The sequence below is a fragment of the Hirundo rustica genome, chromosome 2, assembly GCF_015227805.2.
Source record: "Hirundo rustica isolate bHirRus1 chromosome 2, bHirRus1.pri.v3, whole genome shotgun sequence".
In the NCBI taxonomy this organism is placed as follows: Eukaryota; Metazoa; Chordata; class Aves; order Passeriformes; family Hirundinidae; genus Hirundo; species Hirundo rustica.
Window position 1 is genome coordinate 26,491,496 of NC_053451.1, and position 25,648 is coordinate 26,517,143.

Here is a 25,648-nt window from a genome sequence, read left to right on the forward strand (position 1 = left end):
GAGCCATGGCAGGTGGTTGTGGTACAAGCTTCCTTGCCTTCCTGCCTCTTGCCAAGGCTCACCAAGCAGGCATGGAGAGAGATCTCGTCCTGGCTGTGACGTGACCCTTCCTCTAAACAGCCATCAGCAAGGAAAGGGCCCAAAACTGAACACAAGATTCGAGGTGTGACCTCACCAGTGACACAAACCACATTTATGACACAAACCGCAATGCTCTTGGCCTTCTTAGTAGGTGCATCCACAGGCTATGCAGTTTTCAGGTGGTGGCTGCTGGTCACCGCACAGAAAAGCAACGACATCAAATTCCAGCAGTGAGTTTCCAAACAAACCCTAGGTTCAAAGTCCTCTGGAGGGTTTTTCTGCATTCACTAGCGGATTTTAAGTTAATTTTTATATCAGCCTCTTACAAGTGGGTTCATGGTTGATCATTTCCTTTGACTGTGCTGCAGTATTTCCCAGCCCCAGAGCAAAGCGTTATTCTAAACACGTTTGGGGGTAGGGAGAGGTTTTGACCCATATTTAATAGGGTCCCTGGAGCGTGCTTGTCTCCTCCCTTGTCCCAGCGTGGCGATGCCGTGGGATGTGCTTGGTGTTTGCCGGCACACCCGGCGTGGCAGCAGCAGCACCTGCTGCGAGCGCTGCAGAACTGCAGGCGGCTGACAGGCGATGGGGACACAGATCCCGAGTCCCACTGCAGGGAGCCGCCGGGCTCCCGGGTTTGCCCTGCACAGGCAGGGGACCCTCCCAGTCAGTGCCAGAGCCATAAGTGCTCAGACAGCTGTATAAGAAAAACTGAAAGAGAACGGTTTCTATTAGCAAAAAGTGACGAAAAGAAAAATTACACCCTGTCAGGGATGTTTCCTTTTTAAAAGCAAACGGGCTATGAGAATATTGTTCCTCATAAGATTACTGAGGATTTGGTGATTTGCCCTAGATGCAAGCTTGGAAAACTGCAGAGGCAACAGGGGAAAAAATGGTGACACACCAGTGAAGGGAGAGAGAAGTGAGGGATTTCACTATCATAAAGGGTATTCGAGAGGGCTAACATACTTTGTTCAAAACCAGGTCTGGGATTCCTCTGACACCTGCTCTTTTAATCAAGCCTTTCTCCAGAAAATTTATATTGCACTGGGCATCAGGTCTCAGCATCCTGAACTCCTGTGGAGGCAACGATAAGCTCAAATGCCATGATAAATATCCCCAAAAAGGCACACACACTGGATTTACTGTTCTTGGTGTTTCTAAGATAAAAAATTAAACAGAGCATATTAATTTAAACAAACCTTATTCCAGACTACATCATCCATACAAAGACAGACAGAAGGGCACAAGACCCAGAAATCAAGGTAAAAAAAAGAAACCCATTTTCAGATCCTCCTTTACAATGGCTAGCTTGTCTTTCCCTTCAGCTCTGACCTGAGCCTCACCTACAACGATGCACCTGAAAAACACAAAATGCAAAGACACCTCCACGGACATCACCTTTGGACTCCATTTTCTCATTCAGATGCTACAAAAAACCCACCAAAACCCAAAAGTTTCCATTCCAGAGTCCTTGCTTTGCCTGGAAGCAGCACACTCCAGGTGAGTGGCAGCCTGCAACTGCTTCTGGTGTCCATCTCCCATCCCCAGCTGGGGGTGATGCCAGTGGGACGCTCTGCTTGGGCAGCCTCGGGAGAAGGAGTGGTGTGCAAGAAGCAATGGCTGTTTCTGAGGCGGGATACTGCTCCCTGCCAGAGCGAATTGCGAAGGTCTCACAGGGAAAGCTCTCTGAGGAGATGAAGTTTGGGCTCTCACAGACCCCAGCCCCGATTTCTCCACTGCTGGCACCGGGATGGGCAGAACTGCTGGCTACCTGTGGGACACAGGCAGCTGCCCAGAGTAGCCAGGATAAGGCCACCACCACCTCCCTGAGTGCTGCCAAGCCCCTCTCAGCCAAACTCAGGCTGCAGTCACGGCTGACACTGCAAATCCCAACGGGGCAAGGTTTATTCCCAATCCCCAAATTCCAGAACGAGGCACATTCCCCAGAGGGATGTGTGGCTTTAGCATGGCTGAAAACGCAGTGTTTCGAGGGTGGGGGGGCACTTGCCTTTGGGGCAGGGGTGTTCCCAGTCACACAAAAGTGGGTTTCAGATCGTCCTTGAAATTCACCACAGGCTGGGGCCCGCCGTGGTGCTCTGTCTGGTGATCCTCGCAGTCACTGGGCTCTGTGTCCGTGTCCGTGCTGCTGCTGTCCAGGGAGCCACGTGGGCTCTGGAAGCAAACCTCGCAGCAGGGTCGGTGGCAGCCATGAAGCATCTCCTCAGAGCCGCTGCTGCTGCTGGAGTCGGAGTCTGGGTAATAGTACAGCGAGCGCAGGGAGGGCTCAGCGGGTCCCCTCGGGGTGCGCTGCCACCGCCGCCGCTCCTGCGGGATGCACGACGAAGCACGCTGGGACTCCGGCCACGCCAGCCACCCCTCTGGCTGGAGGCTGGCCTCCCTTGGGATGGCTGGAGGGGATGGTGCTGGGGGGTGAAGGAGCCCTCTGCCAGCCATGTCCCCTCCCGTCCCCTGGGAGTTATGTGCTGACTCCCCACGGCCCCAGCTGCCCACCTCCCTCACCCTGCAGCTGGCACGAGGGGATACGTGTCCAGGGAAGCGTGCGGGGCCAGGAGGCAATGGGATCCTCCGACGATGCCTTGCCAGGTAGGGGCTGAGCGGTGTGTGGATGCCTGGGTAGCCCTCCTGGCCCACCCCTGTTTCTCCCTGCTCGCCTGAGGTGCCCCGGTTGCCAAGCGGTGGTCCTGCAGATAAGGCTGGGCCGTAGATTTTGCCATCCAGGCTTAACTCTTGCAAGATTTCCCACAGCTTCTCGCTGTTTACAAAGCTGACTTTGGGGGACGACTCCCAGGCTGCACCAGCTGAGTTGTCCTGGCCTGACAGCTGCTCCTGCACTGCAGGTGTCCCGTACTCCTGCACATCTTTCAGGCCACGTTCATTGCTGTCCCCTGTATTAAAAAGCAGCACCTGAGAGCAAACAGGCTCCTGGCTTGCATGTTTCTGGAGGGCCTGAGCATTGCTGACAAGAGGTGATGTACCCAGCAAGCAGGGGCGCTGCCACCCGTCCCTCTCTGGATCCGGGGGGCAGCAGTCTCCCGGTGCATCCTCAGGCTGCCCTGAGCTCCAGGTGCAGGGAGCTGCTGGCAGCGCACCGGGGTCGCAGCCGCTCTCTGCAGACATCAGCCTCATCAGCTTCTCCTTGGCACTGCTCACTTGCTCCTGCAGGCTTTCAATCACGGCGTTTTTCTGTGTCAAACAAATAAGCCTGTCAAGTGTGGGGCGGGCAGAGAGGAGGAAAACGCTGCCAGTTTGGAAGCAGGCACTGCCAGAAAACAAATCACCCCTCTCTTCATGGCAAGAGCCACTCCGGCAGCATGTGTGACCTCAGCCTCCCCTGCAGCCCCCCAGACGTGTGCGTGGGAGGGGGCTCACGGGGCAGGCAGCTCTTCAGGCTGGGGTGTTCCTGCCCATGCAGTGCAGGTGAGGGAGCAGGAGGCTGGGGGCTCTCCTGAGACAGAGCATCTCCCCTCTAAACTAACCATGTTTGACAAGGCTGTGGGAACCAGGCTCTCTTGCACTCCTCCCAGAGATTTTTTAAGACCTCCAAATTATGTCTAAATTGTGGTGCTTTGGAGCGTGACAAAACAAAGCAGCTCTTCCCCTCAGGAAAGAGGAGGGTGGTGAGGGATCACCGGTGTGGACAGGGGTGTAAAGAAGGGCTTCCCACCCAGCAAAGCCTTCAGCCCACAAAAGAGAAGGAGGAGAGGGGCCGGCAGAGCGCCGTACCTCGGTGAGCAGCCGCTTCATCGAGTTTTTCTCCCCTATGAGCTGGTAGAGCTGCTCCTCGCTGTACAATGAGCGGCAGCTCCTGCTCGGGCTGGTGAAGTATTTTGCCATGTGGCTCATGGTTTGGCTTTCTTCTTCAAAGGCTTTCCACTGCTTGAGCTGGGGAGTAGAGGAGGGTGTTATCCACAGAGCCCCAGCCGACACAGCGGGAGGCAGGCACAGCTCGAGCGCGAAGGAGACAAAGGGATGGAGAGGGGGAGACAAAGGCAGGGTGTGACGGGGGAGCAGACACAGCCAGCCAGAGACGGCTGGGCGAGCGGCTGCAGTGTCACTTGGAGCCTCCCATCCATCTGAGCCCTACCCTGCTCCTGGCTCCAGCTTTTAATGCGGGAGAGGGTCAGTGCCTGGCTGCGCTGAGACTGCTGAGCACACTGTAAAAGCCCCCTCCCTCTTCTCCCCACGCCTTGACTCTGTGACAGACAAAGACAGTGTCATGCATGCCCCCTTATCCCTGAATCACTGGTGAAAGCTGAAAACCACCAATGTTTAGTATCTGTTTTCTTATCCAGCGCCTGCCTGGAAGCCTTGTGCTGCCCAGCTCCAGCTGTTTATCGATCTCAGATGAGCCATAGAAAAGCAAGCCCATTAGGAAAAACAAGGTAATGAATTAAAAGATCCAAGTTTAATAAAATGCTCAAGGGCCCCAGGCTCCCACAGAAAAATGGCACAGGCAGAGTGCAAGTATAGCTCATCAGCTTCTCCATCCCCAGTCCAAGAGACCTGCTGCTTGGCAGAGCATGGCCAGCAGGCCTGGTGCTCACCAGAGGAAGTTTGGATCCTTGCTCCCAAAGGTTGCTCTTCTAAGGGCTTGGGGCTCTGCAGTTACACTGCCTCAACTGAGGCAGGAGGGGACCTCTGGAAATCATCCCGACTGCCCTGCTCAAGCAATGTCAGATGGAGCAGCCTGCTCACGACTGTGTCCAACCGGGTCTTGAGTATCTCCAAGGATGGAGACTCCACGACCACTCTGGGCATTCTGCTCCAGTGCTTTACAACTTTGACAGAAAAAACTCCAGCCTTTTCCTTATGTTTAAATAGAATTTCCTGTGTTTCAGTTTGTGCCCATTGTCCCCTGTCCTGTCCGTGGATACCACTGAGAAGAGCCTCGCTCCCCCTTCCTTATTCCACCCCCATCGATATTTATATATGTTGCTGAGATCCCCTGAGCCCTCCCTCACACAGATGTGCTTTCGTCAGCTTCACATCTTCCTCCCTTTCTCACCTCATGTCCTTGAGCCCAAACATCCCTCCAAACATTCAACTGAGTAAATAACTGTTTCCTCTCCCTCTAACAATGGGAGCATTATTCCCACTAAGGGGGTGGCCAGGCACACCAGGCTGCTCCTGGAGGACACAGGAAGCAGAAGTGCCTCACCTCACCACAAAAGGCTTCCTTTAAACATCTCCTCCTCCTCCTTGCTTGTGCCAAAGCCCAGCTTCCTTCTCCAAAAGTGCAGAGGAGGACAGGCTCCCCTGGGGACGACCAGCAGCAAAGAAGTCTCTGAGCATGGCTGGGCCATCTAGATGGTCTGTGCCCAGCACCTTCCATCCCTGCCAGTGGCAGAAGCTCCTGGTGCGAGTGGGTACGTGAGGTATGAGGTATGAGGAAAGGACAACTGCACAAAGGACAGATCCCACCACCTACATGGAGCAGGAGGAGGAGGAGGCCCAGTGGCTGCCTGGCCTCATGTGTGCTGTCTGTGTGGCTGTCACCCGTAGCATGTTCCTGCAGGAGGGTTTCTGAGCAGCAGTGCTGCACTCCTTAGAGACTTTCCAGGATATAAAGGGGACAAGGGAGAAGAAAGCTGGAGATGGACATTTTACAAGGACACAGTGGTAGGACAAAGGAAAATGCCTTTAGACTGAAAGAGGGTAGGTTTAGATTAGATTAGACAGAAGGAAGAAATTCTTCACGATGAGAGTGGTGAGACCCTGGAACAGGCTTGCCCAGGGAAGTCATGGATGGCCCAATCCCTGGAAATATTGAAGGTCAGGCTGAATGGCACTTCGAGCAACGTGGCCTGGTGGAAGCTTCCCTGCCCACAGCAGGGGTGCTGGAACTACATGATCTTTAGATCCCTTCCAATACAAACAATTCTGTTCTTCTTTTAGACTCAGGGAACTTGTCTGGGGAAGCAGAACCACCAGGGTGGGGTGGGGTGGGGCTTGGAGAATGAGCTGTGCAGGTGAGTCCAAACATTTGGGAGGAAAAAGCAAGAAAGCGAGTGCATTGACGCCCATGGCTGCTGTTGTTAAACTCCAAAAATGTGCCCGTTTCCAGCCAAGTGACAGGACAGAGGTGCCAGCATACCTGTGGGACAAAGATGAAGCAGTTGATCGTGGTTGTACACACAAAGATGCCTCCAGAGGTAAAACCAAACAGCAAATTGTGCCAAGTACGGAAGAAACGGTGAACTAAGCAGATAGTGCCAGCAGCCAGGAAAACGAGGTTGACCCCGACGATGAGTGTCAAGGACTGGTTGACTGGTGAGGAGCTGACGTTGTCGGTCAGACCGGCCAAGTAGGTCCCATATAGCAGGAGGATGCTCTGGAAGCAGAAAAAAGAGGTTTCCAGAGTGTGGAAAATTACAGCCTGATGGTGTCAACCCCCACCTCGCACCCAGCCCGGTGAGCTCAGATGCACTCAGCGCAATCCTAATTAATGCTCTTTGATCTATAATGCAGACATGGAGCGTGCGGTGGCGACACCGCAGCAAGCACCTGGCACGCTGCTGCAGGCCAGCAGTGGGCTGGGGACACAGGGCAGGAGCGAGGGCGCTGGTGGGCACGGGGGGTCCCAACCAAAGGGCCTGAAGAGCCAAGGGTCAGGGGTCATCAGCAGGTGCTGCCACCGAGCAGGGGATGGCTGGGAGAAATTGTGAAAACCACCCCTTGCGCAGCCTGGAGTAGGAGGAGCAAAGGCAGAGGTCCCTGCAGGGATGCAGCAGTGGGTGCCGTCAAGGAGCAACAGCACATCTCTGAAAAAGCAGGAAAGATATCCAGAAGGAATTCAAAGAAGGCAGGGAGAAATGGAGGTTTAGACTGGAGGGAAGAGGATGTACTTAGTGCCTCTTTAAATAGCAATAATCCAGGAAAACTACCAGGTGCAATTCTTTTCCCTTCCCTTCGCCGTTTCCTGACTCCAGCAGCAGGGAAGGGCACTACAGAAGTGCTCTGTACACAGAGGCTCTCCCTCCCCTCAAGCAGAGCAGTTGCTTGAAAGCAGGCTGTCTCACCACCCTGCTCATCAAGGGTGTCATGCACACATTTTTCCAGTGTGCTCAGGATAAAACTACCCATCGGGATAAGCCTCTCCTTCCCTAGGTGACACTAGCAGGAAACACCAAGACTTTTTTGCCTGCCTCCATAGAGCTGAGCATGGTCTGCCTTCAGGATCATTTGGAAATACCATCTAACAAAGTCCCAGCCCCTGCAAGGACCTGGAATACAGGGAGTATGACCTACATTATTCCTGTGCTACCCAATAAGTGTCAGCCTTTTACTAAGAGTCATTGTTATTTGGGCATCAAGAAGTGCTTTGTGACGTGAGACGCAGATGTTTTTTAGACCCTTCTGAACCCCTCTGTGCTGTGGCTGGTGGGTGACTGTGATGGCCACTGTCAGGGTTAAGGTCTGGAGGGACACAAGCAAGAGAGGTTCATGTCCAGATCTCTGGTGAGACTCCCAGCTTCAGAGCAGCACAAAGACTCCAGGTGGGGTTGTAAGAGTGAAACCTGCCCTGCTGGGAACTGGGCTGGTGCCTGACCCTGCTTTGTAGAATCTGCACTGGATCACAGCTGTGTCCACCATGGGGCACCTCCAAACAGCCCAAAGGCAAGCCAACCCCTAATCCCTGAGCAGGAAAAAAACCAGCACCAAAGTCCCATTTAAATTCATACAGTCTATCTGGGACACAGACAACAGTGCTGCCTTCTCATAAACTAGGACTCTCAGTAAGCACAGGAATAAGTGGCTTGTTTATTTGTTTGTTTGTTTTAAACTTGAGCAGAGGACTTTGCTCCTAATTCCAGGCATGTCCTTGGCAAGTCATTTCTGTTCTGCTCTGTGCCAGTAAAACCAGGATAGTACACTGTGTCTTCCCAAAGGGCTGAGCACATTAATGCTGTGGATGCTAAGAAGTGCTATGTATGCAGAGATAAAGCCTACTCTCATGTTAGTGTAAATCCAGACTAGCTTCAGAGAAACCACCAAGGAAGTACTCCGTGTCCCCCAGTAAGTAGGAAGGAACAGGGCCAGATTCAATGCAACATTAAAAAGATTACCTGGAACGGATAATGGGGATGTCCTATTTCCAAAAGGATTTTGTAAGGGCTGTAGGCAGACACATTGCCTCTCTAAACCCTAACACAAACTGCAAACAAAATCAGAGGTGGAGACACAGCACTGAAAACCCAGCTAATGCCTACATTCCCTAACACCAAAGGACCTTTAAGGACAGTCTAGATTAATGTATTTGAAATTAAGTGTAGAAGGACTCGGCTGTGATGTGAGATCTCCTTCTGCTCTTTTTCCTAGGATTCTGGGTAGATGGTCAGTGAGTATTACATTACAGTGAATCATGAAGGAAGTGCCTGTGCTGCATGCAGAGATTAAGCCATTCCCAAAAAAAGGCTGTGATCTCACAAGCTTCATCAACATCAGCTTTCTGAAATGTGTCCAGCCTCTGCCATACCAGAGACACATGAGACCGCAGAGAATTACAGTGACAATTATACCGACAAAGTTACATCAGAATAACTAACACTGCTGGAAAAAGACTGGCCATGTGCAGAGATTCACCAGTGAAAGTGCACCTCAGAGGTATAATTAACCTGATAAGCATCCTGCAAAGGTGGGGACCAAGCACTTGTCATCGGCACCTCCTTGGTTTGAAGTCACAGGGCTCAGGGGCTGAGCCACCCAGTGAGCCTTGGCAGTGGCCATTCACTGGAGTCTTTAGGGAAGGAGTGTGACACAAAGAACAGCAAGATGTGAGTTTCAAGGAGTGAGATGGATGAAGGTCAGGGGGCTGCCGGGAGAGACCTAGAGAAACTGAATGTGTGTGCACAATGTACGTAAAGGAGATGGTGAGGCAAGGAGAAAGCAGCTAGCAGGGCTTTCACCCTTCCCGAGATGGGAAGGGCTGGAAATAGGAGGGCTTATGACATGAAAAGGAATAGCCAGGATCTGCAATGGGCATGTAGCCTGGGAGGGCAGCAAAATGACAAGTGCTGCAAAAGAGTTTAGGCTGAAAGAGAGGGAGGAGGTGAGATACAAGGCAAGAAGCAGTCAAGAGGTTACATACCTTAAACCCTAAAATGAGAACGAGCCAAAGATCGGAATAGAGCGACGCGCAGGACTGCACCCGGCTCACGGAGCACGTCATGCCTTTCTCTGTCGCCTACAAGGCAAGGGGAAGGCAGAAGTGAAGGCTGCAACCTGGCACAGACCAATGGGAAGATGCATCTAGGCTGATCTCCTCTGTAAATTTCTGAAAGCAGAGGTCAAAACTGGTGCTACCAGGGGCAGAAGCTTAAAGCAGGAAGCTTTTGGCCTTCTGCTTCCAACAGGGCTGGTTAAACCTTTCTCTAAAGCAGATGCCTTGGAGCCCTCCTGTGTCATGCAGGTGATCTGCACAGACCTGGGAATTTTGCAGTGGACTCTTGCCTCTGTAATAGACCAGACATAAACCAAATCCAGAGTGCCCAGAAGGTTTTCTACCTAGTTTTCCTTTCTGTTGTTTCTCAAAGACCACTTCCAAATGCCTGACCACCCACGAACTCTGTCCACAGGGTTCAGATAGGACACAGCAAAACCCTGCACCACCCCTCCTCATCCTCTTACCCGCAGTGAGACGCTGAGGCTTCGGAAGCACTGGACAGGGTCAGAGAACACCCATGTCAAGAGCAAGACGGTGTCTGCCAGCACCAATGCTGCCACCATGGCCAGCAACTGCAGATCTTTGATAATCTGCAAACATGCAAGAAGTAAAAGTTACTACGGGGAACAAATGGACACCAATGACCTCAGTTCCCCCCCCCGGGTCCCTTTCTGTGGTTTCTTTCAAGTGACAATGTCCATCCTACTACTTCACATAGAGAGGTGTCCAGCACCTACATTTGAGTTGGCCACAAGATCTCTGTCTTCAATTCCCAAATTCTTGGAGACCTAATCACACTTGAGGCTAGGTATAAACCCTGCATGATTGTGTGGACAGCAGGTAAATGCTGAGAGAAAACAGTTCTTCCTAAACAAGACTATTATCCCTTATGACTGTATCACTAGCAGAGACAAAAATATGGAGAAAAGCACCTGGTAGGATCATAACACAGATCCAAGTGTAAAACAGGAGCCCTTGCTGGTACCCAGTTCCCCTGCAAACCCTCTTGTCCCATCTTTCATCTGAGACCTACTTTTTTCACTGCTGGAAAGTGACCACTGAAAATTCACTTTTTTGTACACAAATTTCCCATTTCCCTCCCAGTTGCTGAATCCCTGTCCCTAAGTGCTGCAGAGGAGTGCCCAGTGCTCCCTTCCTCCCTTCAAGAGCAGATCGGATCCATCTGGGGATGGCCCTTCATCAGATGCTTCTGAGGACACCTGGTTTATATTCATCCCACCAAAAAATGAGCACAGACCTGAACACAAACACTGGTGTGTAGCGCAATGAGAGCATGGAGCATGTGGCCAGTGTACAATGAGAACATTGCTCAGTGATGGGGCTGGGACTCCACTGGGGAAGAGCGCCTGCCAGGGCACTCACTTGCCTCCAGAGTGGAAAAGCTCCTGCCTCACTGTGCAGGAGTAAATGAAGGGCCCGTGCCCAGCCAGGTGTGAAACCAGACCTGTGACTGTGGCATCCACCCCTGTCATGTGCCAGTTTTATCTGCTGTCCCACACTGGTTTGGGACTTGCTGGTGTTTGCCCTCTGTGGAAAGTCTGCCGCCCTCCCTTCCCTGCTCAGATGCTGGGCACTCACCACCCGCTTGTCCGGCACGCGCTGGGTGAACACCTTGTAGAGCCGCCAGCTCTTGCCCAGGACAGGACCGAACACCAGGGAGGTCCCCACGCAGAGCAGGCACAGCCTCACCTGCAGGGTCAGAGCGAGGGGGCTGAAAGGGGCTCACAGGGACACCACACACCTTCCCTCCCAGCCTGGGGTGCAATAAGGACGGCCGGGGACCTCTCTACACTCTTCTGACTTCTGGAGGGTGGTATCAGAGACTAGAAAGCTGACCACAGGGTGAAATAAATTCAAAGGCAAGTACTCCTCTGTAGGCATGCCTGCTGCCTACCTTTTCCTCCCCATCCCTAGAGACTCTCATTGGAAGGGCAGACAAGGAGAGACAGGCTTGTGAGCAGCAGGGGCACAGAAAGTCCCACTTGCTGGCACCTCTGTTAATTATCCTCAGCCCAGCTGGCTGAGCAGGATGCAAGGTGTGCACTGTCCCATGTCCCACTCCCCCACATGGGTGCATGCCCAGTCCTCAATCTGGCAGGGTGGCTGCCTCAGGCCAGGACATGGAGGTTTGCCGCACATGTGAGCGTTTTGAGGAAGATCTGCTCTGCAGCCAAAAACTCACCCACAGCCTCACAGCACCTGTGCTGTGTAAGGCAGTGGTAGCTGTGTGGAGGATCCCATCTGCCTTTGTGGTCCCTTCTGCCTGCTGCACTTCAACAAGCCCAGCAGCCTGCCTGCCTGCAGGACCTGTCCCCTGGGGACCTGCCTCGAATCCCTTCCTCGGTGCAGATGTGGTTTGCAAAGCAGCGAAGGCCATTCAGATAGAAAGTGCCTGGTTGCCTTTTGCATATGGGAAAGCCACAGCCCAGCTGAGCAACGTGGTGGTGACAGGCTGTGGCTGGGACCGAGCATATACAGGTGACAGCTGTCTGGGAGAGAGCACGTACAAACAGGCCTGTACATGTGTCAAGGTGCCCATCCCAGCAAAACCCCTGCTCACCTGAATAAGCTTTTCCATTGAGTCTCCAGATGGCAGGCTCTGCTCCTGAATCCCAAAGAGGTAAGCACTTGTGTAAGTCAAGCCACTGCCCAGCAGGGTCACAATGTTGAGATTGGGGCTGGACATCTTCACAATCCTCCAGGAAACAAAGCAGGGAATTTGGTGACAGTTACTAAGCATCATGAGCTGGCAGCACAGGGGTGTGGTCCCCTTACAGGGATGATCACGGTTACAGGGGATGCTGACACACTGTCCACCCCCAGCCTGTGCTGTTCAGCACTGCTCCAAAAGTTCAGCCATTACTCTACAGTCCCATCCTCTCGCCTTTCTTGCTGGAGTGCTTCACAATCCTTCAAGTATTCATTTAGCCCTATGCCAACACTTCTGCTGCAGAGGGGCAGAGGTGGAAAACCACACCAAAACAGCCCAGGGTGGCTGTCCTCAGCAGTAAGCTTTGGGTGCAAGAGCTACATGTGCCCCCAGGAGCAGGCACTTTCCCACTGCTCCTTCCTCTGAGGAGATACCTCCACACTCAGCACACCCTCAACTTCAGGAAGCCACCGGCAACGTTCAGGTTACACTCTCCCCTCTGTAATTTCACCTCATCATTCCTAATCCTGTAACTGTATTCAGGGAGGGGAGAATCAACCCACTAATCTCTCATGACCTGTCACCCTTCCCCAGCAAGCCCATCGAGTGAAAGCTGTACCTGCTGCCACCCCCCTCTCCCCGCAATAGCTCTGCCCCTTTGACCGGCTGCCAAGTCATGACTTTTCTCTCTCCTTGAATTCCTTTCTGGCTTGCTGTCTTACAAAGCCTGGGGTTCAACCTGCCTCCCTCACCATGTCTCAGCCCTTGGAGAAAGATATTCACCAGCTCATGCTCTCAGCTGCAGCTGAGAAAGGTCTCTTCTGCCCTCCCAGGTTCAGAAGGCAGACCAGTATTTATTTACTGCAGAGCAAGTAAATAACCCCCATTCATTACAGCACGTTCTGAGAACTTCAAGCAGTCACTGAACTCAACAGCACTCGGTAAATGAGGTGCTTCAGACTGGGATGCAGTTGGGATGCAGGTCATGCAGCTGCTGCAGTGCAGCAGGCACGGGGCTCTCAACACAAACCCTTGTGGGCAGGACCCTTCTGCTTGCACAGTGGTTGTCAGGAGCATCAAATTCCTTAAAGCCACCAGAGAAGTCAAACAACATCAGTCCAGGCTGCACTCAGATGTACGCCTCTGTGCGAAACAAGGGCACATGGAGAGCAAAGGCTTTGACAGGTGAAGCCAGGGAGAGGGCTGTATCCCTGGAGGAGGAAGCAGTTGAGATATCAAGGGATCAAGGAGTCTGAGGAGAAGATGCCAAAGGGGCAGCAGAGACATCCAGAATTACTGAGGAAGGCTCAGCACTGGCTGAGACAGGTTGAACTAAGAGGAACTGCCGAGCCTTCTGCTGGATTTATGCTGCCTTCAGGGGAGAAGGACTTTTTATCTCCTCTGTGCAGACTGAACAGCACCAAAAAAATCTACACTTCACCACCAGCTTCTCTCACCAGTGGAGATCACATTCCCCACCAACACGAACAACCACCAAGAAGAAAAAGGGTTATCAGTTATCTTCAAAGTACGAATGGCCCAACAGCAGGAAGGACATGGCGCATTGTATGATGGCTTTGCTCTGGAGCTGTGCTGCTCAGAGCGATGCTCTCAAGCACATGGAGCAGAAATGAGCTCTCTTTTTGCCCATTCCTGTTGATGGTTTTATTGAGTAGCACCTCCAGGGTGAGACCATGCATCACTGTCTGTGCCAGAGGGCACCCATAGTCATAGCATCATTAAGGTTGGAAAAGACCTCCGAGACCATCAAGTGCAACCTTTGCCCAAACAACACCGTGAGAACCAAGCCACAGCACTAAGTGCCACATCCAGTCTTGAACAATTCCAGAGATGGTTACTCCACCACTCCCCTGGGCAGCCTGTTCCAATGCTTGACAACCTTTTCAGTGAAAAAATTACTCCTGGTGTCCAACCTGAACCTCCCTGATGCCATTTCCTTTCATCCTGTCTACAGCTCCCTGCCTTGAGGAGGAAAGGAGCAGTCCAAACAGGACTTTCTCCACCAGAGATCAAAACTGTGTGATGGAAAAAGCTGTAACATCCCTGGCATTACCCTTGCTTGCCCTGTGCTGCTCTTTCAGGCTTACACCCTCCTGATCCTTAGCTGGTCATCAGCTCAGAGCTCAGTCCTGAAGGAGCCTGACTCCGTTACTCCAGCTCAGGGGAAATCTCCCAGGAGAAGAGGGATACCCTTACCTGTTTTTCCTGAAGCGAATTGTGAAGATGAAAAAGAAGAGTGCTAGTAGGACTCCTCCAGTCAGGAATGTCCACACAACTCCCAGGAGACCAGCAGAGAAGGATGGGGAGCTCTTCATGCTACGGTCAAAAGACGTCTGCGGGAGGCAAAAGGGATAAGGAAGAATAGGACATTGCTGGAGCTCTTAGCAAAGGTGGCTCCTGCTCCAGCATGATCACTCCCATGGTTATCCTGCTCAGCCAGAAACCACAGCTCCCAGTAAGAAGATGCTCCGGCACCAGACCAAGTCCTGCAGGTAGGGCCACTGAGATGTGTGTGGACAGGATGTGTGCTCTGTCACTTGCTGATTGCTCAGGAGGACACGGCAGTACAAGAGCCCTCTTCTTATGGCCAACTAGCAAAATCCATAATGAAGCTGTACAAGTGATTCATAAACCTCAGGCAGCCCTGCCTCTGGGACACGGCAACACGGACAACAGTTCCCCACTGTCTTCTGGAAAGAAATTTTTGAAGACCCTGTGGTGCCCCAGTTGGTATCATGGTTCTTTAGATGCTTCTTGGCCTCCACCCTTACCCCTCCCTGCAGCAGACAGCTGCTCAGCTGGTGGAGCTGACGGGGAGCCAGCAGCAGAGCTGCCACTCGGTGCAGGAGCACAGCAAAGGGAGTGTGACAGCGTTTTCAGAAGCAGTGACACACCGAGCTGGCATCCACCTGTCTCCCAACCGGCTGGAAACTAACTTGGTCCCAGGCAGACGTCAGCTGAGAACTGGCTTTTGAGGGACACTCCCAAAGTGGGTACAATGGAGGCACCTCTCTCCTTACACACAAACCACCTTACGGGTTTAAATCTCCATTTAAAAATATTCTCTGCTCTCTCCTTATTAACATGAAATGGATAAAATGATCCTCCGTGAAACAAGAAACCTCCTCCTGCTGCTGATCTAAAATGCTCCAGCATTTTTAACAGGGTATGCATGTGTGGGTTACCGACTTTTTGTTTTCCCTTAGAAGAAGCATCACTTTAATAAAAGTGCTGGCACACTCCCTTTAAGAGAGGAGGGAGGAGAATGGGGTTTGAGCTGGGATCACACCTCCTCACTAACTTAGAAAAGTGCTGAGTCCTTTCTCAGGTATTTCTACATTCAATTTCTATTGCAGAAGACTACTTTTCCTGACAGTTGACACTGCCCCAAACTCCCAATTTTTACTTTGAGGTCTGAGCTGTTTCTGCTTCCAGTCTTACTGGAAATAAATCTTCAGGCAGAAGAAAGGCATTTGTTTAGAGCCAATGCCTCTTGTCCCTCTTGCCCAGCCAGGCTTCATCTCCTCTGGGCAAGCAAGAACAAGGCACAGCTTGCGGAACTAAAGCCACCACATAATTCTTGAAACAAAAACGTGTCGCTGCCACACGAGCACGGCTGATCTGCAGGCTCCTGGCAGCTCACATGCTGGTGCCACGCTGGTCACGGGGCAACTGGGAAAGGCAAATCCCTGCCTGGGAGAGACATCCAGCTGGGAGCTGCTGCCGCTGGGATCCAGCTGCATGCACATCTCAGCCTTGCTTTGCAGCAGCGTGGAGAGATCCCTGGGGGGATACTCATCTCTGTCCTGAAAACTGCTTCCCACCTCCTCTTCCCTCTTGCTATTCCCTGGGGAGTCTTTTGCCTCTCTGGGAAATGAAGACCACACCAGGTGGTGGAGATGGTCAGCCAGGTCAGACCCTGCTTACACCAGGACTCTCTGTGTGAAAAAAATCACCATTCAGCACAGATCAGGCCTGTCCTCCCCCCTGCCTGGAGCTGACAGGGCTGGTACAAGGCTGCAATTTCTGTGTCCTGCCTGCTCGAGCCCAAGGGTAACACCTGGCTTTTGCCACTGAGGTGAGCAGGGCAAACTCAGCATTCTGGGGCTTCTGCACTTCACTCCCAGATGTACCCACCAACAAAACCTTTTCACCTCTGGCTGCTGTCAAAAGTCCGACAGCACCCTATTTCCAGCAACTGCCCAGGGATCAGAAACACCCCTATGATCTCCGCATTTTCTCTCCTCCCACCTGACTGCTGTTTCCCTGGATGTTGATGCTACTTGAAGTTGATGGAGCGCTTTGTTGGCTGCTGAGCGGAGTAAATCCTGGTCCTGGCAGGAGGAATATTAATTGTAAGCTGGCTGCCAGAGCCAGAGGAGCCAAGCAGCTTAGAGTCTTTTAATTAAAGGGCCATGGTCGTGCAGGACGTGATGGAGAACCAAGCGGGCCCAGCCTCACCGCTCCATCCAGCAGCCTCACATGGTCCCAGCTGCAGCTGAGTGCATCCCAGTGTCACTTCTACCTTTCTGAAGAGGGGAAGGTACCATTTATTACAGATGATGACTTTTAATTAAGTCCTGCTCTACTCATATTTGAAAAGCACTTTGAAGTTTTAGGGGACAGGAAAGGTCAAGGGCAGATGGGGCCATCTCAGGCCAATCCTGAGCAGCGGATGACACATGGGAGGGCTGCTTGACATGACTTGGCTATCGCGGATGCTTTCTCCCCTTCTGGATAACTGCTGGGTGTCACCTAGACTGGGCGTGTCTTGGAGGCCAACCAGGCGACTGCCTTCAGCTGGACTGGGATTTCTTGGCAGCTGCAAGCCCCTCTTCATCCCTCCCCCAAATCTACTTCTGCAGAGCAAACCTCATGCCCCAGAGCAGTCCCCTGCACCCATACATCCCACTGCATCCATACATACCACTGTTACGGTGCAGAGCTCCTGCAGCACCCGCTGCTGCTGCTCCTGGCTGCCAAAACTGGAGCTGCCATCGCAGAGCTCAGAGCAGTTGAATCCCGGCTCCATAGCACATCCTCAGCCGTTATGCAGCCGTACCTTTGCCCTGCTGGAAGGATGAACATTGGCTTTCTCCAGCGAGAAGAAGCCTTTGGCACACACCACATCCCCCCTGTCAGCGGGGAAGGGTCTGAGGGCAGCCCGGGGCTGAGCTTACCCAAACTGATGGGATGCACATCCAGAGGCAGGACAGGGAGTGCTCCCTGCCAGCGTCCCTCGGGGTGTCCTCTGCAGCGAGGAGAGTCAGCTCAGGACCTGGGCTCCCACGGAGCACGGTGGCATCCCCAGCAGTGCACCACCCTGCAAAACAACACCTGTGGAGGGTCACCGTGGCCCCCAGCCCCTATATCCCAGCTGGCAGCTGAAAGGAGGGGCTGTGCTGGTCCAAGAAAGAGCATGGCACCTGGCACCCTGAACCCGCTGCATCTTTCCTCTGTAAATGCATTTTCCCACACTGCAGCAATTTCAGGGTCATTTTGCAAGTACCCTCCTTGTGCTGGCAGTGACTGCTGGTTTCATGGAACTTTCTTCCAGCAAAAAAACAGCCAGTGAAAACAACAACCAAGAGCAACAAGTGTTGTCATCACTTAACAGGACGTACACCCAGGCCTGGGTGAGCAGAGGGGAAGGTGCTTGAACCCGGTGTTTTTGGCTGACTTGGCCCGAGGTGCAGCCTGGCTACCTCAAGAGCTGGCTGTTCATTAGGGAGATTTAGAAGCCTGACACCTCCGTGCTCCCCCTCCCTCCCGGTGCTCTGGCTGCCAGGTACTGTCCCTGCTTGCTCCTGCTCCCTTTGCACCACCTTTGCCTCTGTTCCCCCTTTCATTTCTCTTTTTGGTGTGGATTTTAATAGGCCTCATTACCATTTTAGACATGAGGTCATACTTATCCTCAAGCATCCTTACTCAATTACCATTGTCACCAGGTTTAATTAGCTTCCAGCGCACGACCATAAGCAAGTCTCCCGTCGTCGTTAGCAGCTGGGGAGGAGGCACAATAGCTCGCTCCCTATTTGCTCCTGACAACAGGTGGGGGGAAAAAATTATCCCTATCATGCTCCCTGAGGTTGCTCCCTGGATGAGCATCCCCTATGCCTGGCTGGTGCTCCATCCTTCCCTGTCACTGCTCCTGACACTTTGATGCCCTCTCCTTCCATGGAAAAAAAAAGTCCTTTGTATGGAAAAGCTCCTGTCATTATGTGAGAGAAGAAAGGGTAAATTAAAAAGAAGCACGGTCACCAGGACCTGGTCTGAAACTTGATGTTCGTCACGGGGCATAATCGGGATTCAAGTACCAGAAAAGCTACAGGTGTTGTTCTCAGCTTGAGTGTAGACTGATTTTTCAGCTTTAGAGTAGCTGCTCACAACTCCCAGCCTGAGCACATCAAGGTAAGTGGGCTACTTGTCCAAAATTAGCAGACCCACCTCTGAAGCAATAACCACAGCTCTCCCGCTGGCAGAAGCCTTCGTGTACTGCAGGTCTGGGCACCATCCTGCCCCTGCCAGGACTTCCCCCAGCGTGAGATCAGCTCACTGTGTCCTACAAACATCAGCCAGACTGAAGATTTTACACACACAGTGTGTAAAGATGTGTTTTTCAAGAGTGCTGAAGCCACCCAGCTCCATCAAGCCTCCTTCTCCCTAGCTTGTAGCAAACCGTGGTGGTGTTTCCCACCTCCAGCAGGATGATCCTCTGGGAGTTTTCATGCCCTCCATAGCTCAGGCTGAGTGACTGGAAAAGAGCCGAGGCTGCAGGAGATATCCAGCTGCTGTAGTGAATGCCAGGATTGCTACAGTGCTGGAAGTGCAGTGGAGAGGAGACAGGCTCCAGCTGAACAATTTGGAGAGCAGTGGACAGTGTGGAGGGACTGGGTGGGGACAGGGGTAGGAGAGGGGCACCGAACCTTTGATGCTGAGAAGACCTGAAGGTGAGCCCTGCCCAGCCTCCGAGGGGCTCAGCTCCTCCCAAGCCCCCAGGTGGGCTTAAAGACAAAAACCCCTGTAATTCCTTGTCACCCTCTGCCATGTCAGAGGGGGAACACACCTGGCAGGTGGACCACTACCAAGGCTGGCATGAGGCCAGCAGGCACAGCCTTCCTGCGGCTCACAAATGGAGATGAACCACAAGGAGCACCAGTTCAGCCCTCATCCACCCAGCAGGCCACTCCTTGGAGGAGGGGAGAAGCCCCTTGGGGTCTCCCCAGCCCCCACCCCTGCATTCTGCAAATGACTCCCACACAATGTTGATAACAAGCCGAGGCCAATTAGTCTTCATTAGTATGCAACAAAGCAAGCACCAGTGCAGTTGTTGCTGAAAGGCAACAGGCAGTTCCAGCCCAGCTCCTGCCTCTTGTGAGAGCTGGCAGGAATGCTTCTCTGTAGCCTGGAGAGGATCCAAGGGGGACCAGCACTTTGGGGGGGGGTCACTGACCTTCAGGCTGAGGCTGAGCAATGGTTGTCAGGACAGACAACAACACAGGTAAAACCCCACATCCTTAAAATGTAAGAGTCTGTTGAGAACAGAGACTTGTGGGGTTTGATTTTTTAGGGTTTTTTAAGACCAAAATGCCAACCAATTCCGATGAACGACTTCCAGAGCAGAATCACGGAATGACTTGGGTTGGAAGGGACCCGACAGCTCTGCTTGCCTTGCTCCACCCTGCTTCCCTTGGTCTCTGTGGCCTTGTACCTGCCAGCTGTCCGGGACAGGCTGGAGAGTACTTGGCCACAGGGGAGCATTGGCTCGTACGCAGACGTGATCCAAAAAGCCAAAAGTCGACAAGAAACAAGTGACTGGACCACATGAAAAATACTAGCACCATCATCTTCTAAGATAAAAGGGAAGCACGGACTGCTAGAAACAGTATTTGGATAAAAGCACTTTGTGGTCACCTCAGTGGTTGATCTCCAGGCCTGGAAAACCTGTTTCCTTAGCTCTGTTGAGACCCGGGAATACTTAGCATAAAATCATTTAGGTTGGAAAAGAGCTCTTAGATCGTCAAGTCCAACAATTAACCCAGCATTGCCAACCCCTCCACTAAACCATGTCCTTAAGCATGACATCTACATGTTTGTTGAACACTTCCAGGGACAGACACAGAATCATAGAATCACTTAGGCTGGAAAACACCTCCAAGATCACCAAGTCCAATATCTAACGATGCGGAGTAACTGCAGACTAATGCATAAATAGCCCTCAAAATAGATGCAGTTGATGCAATCTAAATGCACATCTTGACTCTCTCAAAGTTTCTTCTTCCCTTTCAAAACATTTCCTTTGGAAAAAAACCAGAGGAAAGTTAAAAATCAGCACAGCATGTATAGACCCAGAGCAGGCAGAAGGAACTTTTCACCCCAACAGGTTCATTTTGATGTAGTGTTGAAAGAGAGGCTTCTCCCCAAGGGTGACATCACTGCTTTGTGAATCAAAAGGTGGAAAACTGAAGATGTCAAATCACAGACAACAGAACAATCGCCTTCAGAAATGTGCCAGTCTCCATGAGCTCTGCAATCCTGTCTGGTCACACCAGCCCAGACAGAGAAATGGTACGTGCACAGCTCTGCAAGGAGGACATGTGGAGAAACATCTGCTGAGAAGAACTTTTGGGAAGGTGGCTGTGTGGCCAGAGGCGGAGAAGAACAGCTGGGGAGAAGGGGCGATGTGCAAAGGGCAGAGCCATTCCTGCTGCCTCAGGAGGGGAGCATGAGATCCCGGCTCACCCCCGATGGGTCTGTGCTGCTACTGCCAGTCCCGATGGGAGATGGAGCTGCGCTGGTGTGGAGCAGCCTCGGCCGACAGGACACCGGGCTGCACACTGACAGCGGGAAATCACCCAGATAACTGTTCCGGTAACATGAACACCGCAGGATGGGGTTTTGCAATGCAGAAATCTGGCACTTCTGAGACAGGCTCCTGCTTTTTCCTTCTGCTCTTCTTGCCCAACAAGATCCCTTCTTGTTTGGCCTGAGAAACCTGCAATATTGCCATCCCCGAGGCGATCAAAAAAAGTCACAAGCCAGACTTACTGCAACACCCCCCGCAATGAAGCTGCTTAAAAAGCGTGAGTTAAAACATGCAGCATATCTGAAGATTATTTTTAATTTATATTTAAAACTTCAGCACCCACATTTTCATGCTTTCCCCTGCAAACACAAAAGGAAAAAGAAAGAAAACTAAGAAACCCTGCTTATCACGTCACCCTAAAACCTGGGTTACAAAGGCCCAATCCCCAGGAATACTGGGAAGCTACAAAGTTGTCACCCTTCTTCTCAGGGACTGTCCTGTGCTCATGCATCATTCTGCTCCTGTCCCTGGGATTTCCACAGCCACTTCCAGGCCTCTCAGATATCTTCATCCCTCACAGCAAGCTCAGTGAGGATGATCACCAGGAGCTGTAGGACCCAGGAGCCGCACACAAAGGAGGGAGGTGCAGGACAAGGCGTTTCTGACTCCGCATGCATGGGGAGCTCGCTGTGTGACTGACACCTGAAATTTTGTGTTGACTGAAGCTAGGTGTTATTTTCAAGCCTCCAACCATTTGGAAAGCATGTCCTGATATCACGAAGGCAATGACTTCGGAATGTTGGTGTTACTGCTTGTCCATCCACTGTAGCTCCCTCGGCTTGGGAGCATGGCACGAGGTTGGCGCACTTAGCTCTGCCTCTAGACTTTTTAACTTTATAACTGCAGGTTGAATACCCGCATGGTTGTTTTTCAGTTCTGTGATTTACATTTTGAATTAAAGAAACCTCCATGCAAAAAAAAAGAAACAAAGAAAAAAACCTCACATTACTGTTTTTGAACCACCACACAGTCCTGCGAGTAGCTGACTCACACTTCTCCCACTGAGGAGATGATAAGGCTTTTAACTCTCTAACCATAATTACTACACAATGACAGGCATGTGAGAAACAGAGACAGAAGAGATTGGAGATGCTCAACCGAAGGAAAACTAGGAGGGAATACCAAGAGGCATAGGGAGCATGGCACAGAGGAGGCCAATATGACCAGAGCTGATGGGGAGGTAAACCAAATCCTTGGAGCCGCCAAAGAGCAACTTTGTGCCGCTCAAAGATCTGATTCCTCCCTCGTGTCCAGCTGCAGCAGCTGCTGAGCAGCACGTGGATGAAATGAGCAGAAACCTCCAGGTTTTCGCCTCCCCAAAGTGGCTGGGAGTCCTGGGGTCAGGACCCCACCGCCCCTCTGAGCTCACCCCTGCTTGGCCGGGTGGCCCAGCAGGCTCCTCACACAGAGCCGAGCAACAGCAGGAAACAGCCAGAGAAGCCCTTCCCGTCAAATTTTAGCGACACCATGGTACCCCCGGGTGGAAGCTCACCTTCCTGCAGCCAGTGAGGGAGGCAGTGGGATCTCTGCTGTGATACAGCAGCCTCACCACCTGGGGCGAAGAAACAGGCAGGGGACATCCCTCAAGCACTGCTCTGAGAAGGAGCAGAGCTGCTCCCATGCCCTTCCCATGCCCAATCCTCTGCCCACAGCCAGAGCTGGGGTGCATAATGACCCAGCAGCTGTGCTGCATGGACAGGAAGGACATGCAGAGGTTTTTCACCACTTTGGGAAAAATCCTGGGTTTTCAATACTCTGTAACAATTTCATCAATCATTTCATTTATTAGTGGGAGACCACACCTGTAGGTGTTGCTCTGCCTCCATGGGATAACCTCCCTGCTCATTCCCAAGCCCTGGGTCAGGAAGGTCTCCATCCCAAGTGCTGGGCATGTGGCAGATGATCTGAAAGTGGAATGGCAGGGGCTGCCTCTCCAGAAACACACAGCAAATTTCACGCTGCACTGCGCCTTCACCACGAAGAGGCAGAGGTGGCCAGGGCTGCCTACGGGGCCAAACTGCATGGCCCCATGCTCCCAGAAACACAGCTCCTGCCAGCCACTCTGCCAGGCACAGCCAAAGAGAAGAAATGTTGGAGGTGTGCAAATATCCCCAAGCACCTGCTTCATCATTTGCCCTGGTAATTTCTGCAGGGAAACCATGAGCACCCCTGTCTGCCAGGCTGGTCAGCCCTGAATCCCTGCCACGGATCACACCCATATCCCTGCCCCAGAGAGGCTGGCACACTGTCACAGGACAAGGAGGTTGCAGGACTCCACTGTGGCTATGTGACACTCACACTTTTCCACCGGGACGCTGATTCAAGGCGCTGTGACTGGTGCAGCATTACGAGGTCTCAGGGCTCTGTGCCCATTCCTGGTGCCTCTGCTGCCTTTATACCTGCTCCCATCCATCCACATGCATGACCTGCCTCAGAAAGCTGCCTTTTCCCAGGCCATTCCATCAAATGCTACGACTTTCTCCTTTGGACATGTGCCCCACCATACTGCTCTGAGGCACAGCTCAGCCCCAAGCACCACTGCTGGAGGCTCCAACATCCCTTCCTTCCATCAGCTCCCTCTGCCTTCGGGGTGTTAGCACCAGCCTAACAAACGGGAATATGCCTTACAGCCTTACAGGAAGGTGAACCCTGCAATTTTTTTTTTTTTTTTTTTTGTCCTAACTGTACCATCTTTAGAGAGCCACCATGAATAAGAGGTAAAAAAGCCTGATGATTTAGAGTTTTGATTTACAAGGGAGATCTACTCTGTGGTTGAGGTGTGTATGACTTAATTAAAAGCAGAAGCTCACCCCCACTGAAGCTGTTTGCTGCTGAGCTCTCAAATGCAGAGGAGGAAGAGACCTCAGAAGGAATATTTCCATAAAGTTATGCTTCACATTAAGCATATGCCTTCAAGAGTTCTCCCTTTCCAAAGCTGGCAGAAAGCTTCATCTGCTCCTTCATGCAATCAGACACCATCCCCTCACAGCACCAACACACCTGTGTTTTCACAAACAGGGCTAGGATGGCCAGGCTGCAAAGCCACACAGCCCCAAGCATGCGGACAGCTTCTAGCCCTAATAAGGTCAGCGTGGGTTTTTTTCTTTCAAATTTGGCAGGATTTTGGAAATCAAGTGACACTTTTATTCCTTAAAGAGGCAGGAAAACAGAGCACTACAGCTCTTTCACCTTACCCCTGATGACTAAGCAGCAGGGAACATTTTCCCCAATGAGACAGATTTGACTTAAGGCTCTGAAAGCCAGAGATGTCCACGGCTCCTCTGGCTGCCCTCCCGGGTACCACAGGCTGCCAAACTGCACCCAGTGCTGCCCTGCTCGGTCTCTTTGCTGGGCAAAACAAGCCCCCCACCAAGGGGCAGGGCCACATCAAGGTTTCCACGAGGTCTGCCAGCCTGGCTCCCTGCAGACAGCGGTGAGGCTTGCTCGGGGGTGGAGAGGGGCAGCTCCCAAACTGGAGGCACAACCAAACCCGTGTGATTGTAACCTGTGTCAGCGCAGGTTAAGCCCCGGCGCCAGGCGGTGAGGGGATGTGGCAGCTGCGCCAAGGCCGCATTAGAAATGCCAGCTGCAACTCAACACTGGCAGCTCCCGGTTACCGGGGATCCGGTTCCCTCGGCCTTCTCCCTGCCCCTCTGAGGATGCAGAGCACCTGTGGGGCAGCGGAAAATGCAGCTCTGGGTCCATGAGCCAGCCCTCGCCAAGAGGTGACCAGGTCCCTGGGAGTTGTGTCACGCTCAACTCTGGCGGCCAAGGAGAAGCAAACAAGCTGGGTCCCGGAGTGTTTCCTGGGGGGTCTCACCCCTCAGCAGCTCTGTGAATCCAGGGCACACGGGTCCCTCTCCACCCAGCAGGTTGCCGCACTGTGGAGTTGGTTGCAACTTTTCTTCTCCCCGTTTTGAACTCCGAAAGGCACACGGCTCGCCCAGGTAACAGCAGCATGGTTAGCACAAACGGACCTAGCGCTGCAGCTTCACATCTCTGCATCCTGCCCGGCAGCCCTTTCCCATCGCCAGGTGCCGGCAGGCTCCCGCTGCCACAGGCGCCTTCCGGGGGCTGCCTGGAACCTTCGGAACGGTATTTTCTGGAGAGCTACAAAACACCGGCCCGAGCCCGCCCCGCTTCGAGCTCAGGGGTGCACTCCGGGCACAGCCGAGCCAGCGAAGCGCGGACGAGGAGCTCGGCATCCCCCAGAAGCGCGCCCAGAGCGCGGCTCCGTGCCGGAGCGCTGGGTGCTGCCAGCCCATCCCGCGGCAGCCGCAGGCTGTGGGGAAAGGGGCACGGGGAGCGCAGTCCCAAAGCGAGCAGCGCCGGAAAGCAACACGGGAGGTAACACGGGCGCCCTCGCCTCAGCCATCCCGCTCGCAGCCCCAGCCGCGGCTGCCGGCCCCTCTCTCCCCACACCGCGCCCGGCGGAGCCCCCGACCCACCTGAGGGGACGGCGCCCGTACCCAGGCTGTTAACCTGCGGAAAGCTGCGGGAGCCCGGCAGGAGCGGCGCGGCCGGGGCGGGAGCAGCCCCGCAGCCGCCGCGGGACGCGCAGCTCGGCGCCGGCGGCCGCCCCTCAGCTCCCCGGCCCGGCCCGGCCTGGCCCGGCCCGGCGGAGGCGGGCGGCGGGAGGGGCCCGCGCGGCCGCGCTCCTCCCGCCGGGGCGGCGGCCCCAGCCCCGCTCCCGTCTGAGCCGGGACAAAACTTCTCGGCAGCGGGGGAAAAAGCCCGGGGGCCGGGGCTGTCCCGGCGGGGCTGGACCCCGTTTCACGCCGGCGCTTCCTCCAGACAAGAGCAGCATCGAACCCTCCCCAGA

The 25,648-nt window shown here is 53.2% G+C and overlaps 1 protein-coding gene across 2 annotated transcripts; it reads right to left on the reverse strand.

Moving 5' to 3' along the window:
- On the reverse strand, nt 1-25,367 carry GPR156 (G protein-coupled receptor 156). Of its 2 annotated transcripts, none has more exons than XM_040057026.2 (11): nt 25,275-25,367; nt 17,141-17,283; nt 16,888-17,029; nt 14,157-14,293; nt 11,850-11,985; nt 10,868-10,978; nt 9,733-9,858; nt 9,194-9,289; nt 6,200-6,436; nt 3,829-3,987; nt 1-3,288 (listed from the first exon to the last, which is right to left on the reverse strand). In XM_040057026.2, the coding sequence occupies exons 3-11, from the start codon at nt 16,990-16,992 to the stop codon at nt 2,116-2,118; spliced, it is 2,280 nt and encodes a 759-aa protein (XP_039912960.1). In that variant the 5' UTR covers nt 16,993-17,029; nt 17,141-17,283; nt 25,275-25,367; the 3' UTR covers nt 1-2,115. The 2 variants fall into 2 exon arrangements, with proteins under 2 accessions (XP_039912960.1, XP_039912959.1); XM_040057025.2 differs by having other exon boundaries at nt 2-3,288; nt 16,888-17,032.
- Nucleotides 25,368-25,648: the final 281 nt, after the last annotated feature.